The 4,225-nt window shown below is 44.8% G+C and overlaps 1 protein-coding gene across 1 annotated transcript; it reads left to right on the top strand.

Moving 5' to 3' along the window:
- The first annotated feature begins 1,053 nt into the window (after positions 1-1,053).
- On the top strand, positions 1,054-3,786 carry LOC127751379 (uncharacterized). The gene has a single exon (XM_052274859.1). The coding sequence runs from the start codon at positions 1,054-1,056 to the stop codon at positions 3,784-3,786; it is 2,733 nt and encodes a 910-aa protein (XP_052130819.1).
- Positions 3,787-4,225: the final 439 nt, after the last annotated feature.

Below are 4,225 nucleotides of genomic sequence, written 5' to 3'. Positions count from 1 at the left end.
GGCGACTCTTTGCCCTCAGAGGAGGTTATGGAGGGTCTCTTTGACACAGTGCTACAGAGGCAGCGAGAGGCAGTACAGGCCAAAGACGATGACCGTGTGATAATGGAAATAGAGAACGCAGCGTCGCCAGACAACCCTCTTTGGTTCAGTCTGCGACGAGCAGACCAGCTCAATGGCCGAGTTGTCCTAGACAAGGTGGCGCGAGTTTTGAACTCGAACCAAGCTTTTTTGGCTGAAGGTCAGCTCAAAGTAAGTTACATTCACATTCCAACACCTCACGCAGGTGGACGGAACCTTCACAGAGTTGAGAATGAGAGCACAGACCAATGGCTAGCCAGAAAAATAGGGAAAAAATGCATCTTTTCTCCTGATAACACAGACAACATGTGTTTGACACGGAGTGTTGCGGTAGCAATAGCACGTCACGGCATGAACAGTAGGGCATTTTCACGATTTAAAGAAATGAACAATGCTCTAGAGGCAGCGACAACACTTTGTGAAAACGCACACATTGATCCCACACAGCCGTGTGGGATCGACGAGGTTGTGAAACTGCAAGATAGTCTTCCTGACTTCCGGCTGTGTGTATTCACAGACAAAAATGCAGCCTGTGTGTACAAGGGGCCATACGCAGTGAACCGTAAAAATATCTATCTTTTCTGGCACAAAGAACATTTCAGTGCAATTCTTTATCCTCTTAGTGCATTTGACTTTCATTTCGAATGTGAGAAGTGTGTTGTGTTTTTCAACAATAAATTACATCACAAGTGTGCAGGTCACTGCTGGCGTTGTTTTGGGGAAAATCCACACGATGACCCTACAGTTAAACTTATAAGGTGCACTTCTTGTCACCATCAATTTTCAGGGGCTGAGTGCATGGAAAACCACAAAACTGTTAAAATAAATAATTCAAAGTTTACAAAATGTGAACTGTTTAAGTTCTGCAATATTTGTAAAAAGAGTTACAATGCGCTCCACACTAGGAAACACATGTGCAGTGTTGTATACTGTAGAAATTGCAGAGAGAGTGTTCCAGAAAATCATTTGTGTTATATGTCTCGGTGGAGTGAAAAGGAGAAGAAGAAAGACTACAAGTACATTACTATATACTGGGACACGGAATGTACAACACACACCCCTGTAGAAGGTAAAGCGGAAACATTTGAACACATCCCAAACCTTATTGTCTCACAGGCAGTCTGTGACGAGTGTGCGAATGTAGAGCAGAATGAATACTTTTGTACGGTGTGCAAGACACGTCAGCAAATATTTCACAATCTTGACGATCCCAGCATCAATGTTATGGGACAGTTCATAGATTATCTTCGGTCATTCCCTGCTAAAACTCAACTATTGATTGTGGCGCATAATGCACGGTCTTATGATGGCCCATTGTTGCTGCAGGAGCTTACTGCAAGAAAGATTAAAGTAGATTCTACACAACAAGGAGCTAAAATTAGTGCATTGAAGGCTGGGAACTGGAAGTTTATAGATTCCCTAATGTTTCTAGCTATGCCTCTTAGTGCGATGCCTAATTCTTTTGCGCTAAACGAGCTCAAGAAGGGCTACTGGCCTCATCTTGCAAACAAGCCTGAGTATTACAAATATGAGGGACCTATGCTTGAGAAAAGCTTGTACTGTATTACTGAAATGAAGACCAAAGCAGCGAAGGAATTTACGGAGTGGTATGATGAACAGGTGGCTGCTAACTATGTCTTTAACTTTCGACGTGACTTTCTTGAGTACTGCATCTCAGATGTGACTGTTTTGAGGCGTGCTGCCACGGCGTTCCGGAAGCTTTTCTGTGAAGTTGCTGGGTTTGACCCTATGTTTAACTGCGTAACTCTCAGCAGTGCATGCATGTCAGCATTTCGCCGTAACTTCCTCAAAGCAGAGACGATTGGAATAGTCCCGCCAGGGGGTTACCATGGGCGAGGAAAACAATCACATATTGCACTGCAGTGGTTGGATTATGAAACACACGTCTTGGGTAGAAAAATCACGACGATGTATACCGACCGTGAGGTCAAAGTAATGGGGAGGCAAGTTGATGGATATGTAGAACTCCCTCTCCCAGACGGTGGTGTAGAGCAACGCATTTATCAATTTCATGGGTGTTATTGGCACAACTGTCCAATCCATTTTCCACCCACATCTGACTCAGAAGAAAACAGATATGAAAAAACACAACAAATCACAGCTCTGTTCCGTGAAGCAGGGTACAAAGTTATTGAGATGTGGGAGTGTGAGTTTAAAAGACTACTCAAACACGATCCAGACGTCACTCAGTATTTCACTGCACATCCTTTCACCAGAGTAACACCTCTGAATCTACGCGATGGGTTGGCTGGTGGTCGCACGAGTGCACTTCGTTCTTATCATAAAATAGATCCAAAAAAAGGGGAAAAGATCATGATGGTGGACGTGGTAAGTGAATACCCAAATGCTAACCTTCGTGCAGTCTATCCTGTAGGACACCCTACAATACACTTGGAAGGCTCACTTGATATTCCTCCACCTGAACTCTGGAATGGTATGATAAAATGCACTGTACTACCTCCCCAGAACTTATTCCTCCCTGTGCTGTGGTACAAGTACAACGGAAAGTTACTATTTCCACTATGCCGCACTTGTGCTGAAACAGAAAGCACTGAGATATGTCATCATGAGCCCCATCAACGTGAGCTATTGGGCTCATGGTGTGCCCCGGAGCTCCATCTAGCCCTTGAGAAAGGTTATGAACTTCTAAAAGTTCACGAGGTTTACCAATATCCAGGGACATCACAGTTCAACCCTGAAACACAGGAGGATGGTGTCCTTTCAGCATATGTGAGGTGTTTCATGGCACTGAAAATTCAGGCCAGTGGGTGGCCTGCTAACTGCAAGAGTGAAGAGGAAAAGCAAAAGTATGTGGAAGACACACTTAAGTTTGATGGAGTGGTGTTGGACCCAACAAAAATGGAGAAAAATCCAGCCCTAAGAACACTAGCTAAATTAATGTGTAACTCGTTCTGGGGCAAGTTTGGAGAAAAGACACTCAGACCTAAGACCCACCTCATATACAATTACGGGCAACTTATGAAGCTCCTTACTAATCCTTCCATTGAAATCACAAGTATTATTCCACTTGGTGAAGAGTGCATGCAAGTAACATGCATGCCTGTCGAAGATAGTGAGGAATCTCTCCCCACTTCTTCTCTAATCCATGCTGCTTTCACAACATGCCATGGACGACTCCAGCTGTATCAGTACATGGAGATCGTGGGACAGCGTGCCCTTTATACAGATACTGACAGTCTGTGTTACATCAGCTGCCCTGATGAGCTAGACCCTCCCACAGGGACCCACTTGGGCGATCTAACTGATCAAATTGAGGAGGACTACGGACCTTCAAGTTATATCGTAGAGTACGTAGGAGGATCTCCTAAAAACTATTCCTACGCTGTGGCGGTGGGTGGAGACACCTCTAACATCAAATACTGCATCAAAGTGCGTGGCATAAGCATCAACAGTTCTTGTGATCAGATAGTCACGTTTGAAAATCTGAAAGCCATGGTGTTGGGAAATAAAGAGAAGACCATAGTGCCTATCCCCCGTCAAATTGCCCGCCTTACAAATTGGAAGATAGTAACACGAGCCAGCAAAAAACAGTGGCAGGCAAAAAACACTAAACGCCGCCGTGTTGGGCTGGAGATGACTGTGCCACTCGGCTACAACGCATGGACCATGGCCGACAAGGAGGACCAAGACCTCCTCGAGGTCATGGAAGTGCTTGATGGCGCCTAAAATGTAGGCAATGCGCAGGGGAGAAGCAGGCAGGCCCCACCGGCGCAGGGGAGATGCTGGTTAGGCCCCTATAAAAGAAATGCCCACATTGCATTGTCCTCATTCTTCATGATGGATCTCAGATTCCAACATCCTTGCACTGCCCTCGTGGTAGGTGGGACGGGCAGCGGTAAAACTTATTTCATGAAACGCCTGATTGAAAATAAAGATGAGATGTTCAACACAAAATTTGAACTCATCATTTTTTATTACTCTGAGTGGCAGTCGCTTTACGACGAGCTAAAAGACAGAGTCGATTTCAGACAAGAACTACCTCTCCTCGAGGATCATCCCTCTGGTCAGGGGTCGAAGCTTATAGTGATTGATGATTTTATGGATGAGATTAAGTCACACCATAAAGAAATCCTTAAATTTTTCATTAAGGGTAGTCATCACAGAA

Source organism: Frankliniella occidentalis, unplaced genomic scaffold (genome assembly GCF_000697945.3).
Source record: "Frankliniella occidentalis isolate FOCC.00 unplaced genomic scaffold, Focc_3.1 Scaffold456, whole genome shotgun sequence".
NCBI lineage: Eukaryota > Metazoa > Arthropoda > Insecta > Thysanoptera > Thripidae > Frankliniella > Frankliniella occidentalis.
Note: the sequence above shows the minus strand (reverse complement) of the source record. Positions and strands in the feature narration are given on the sequence as shown.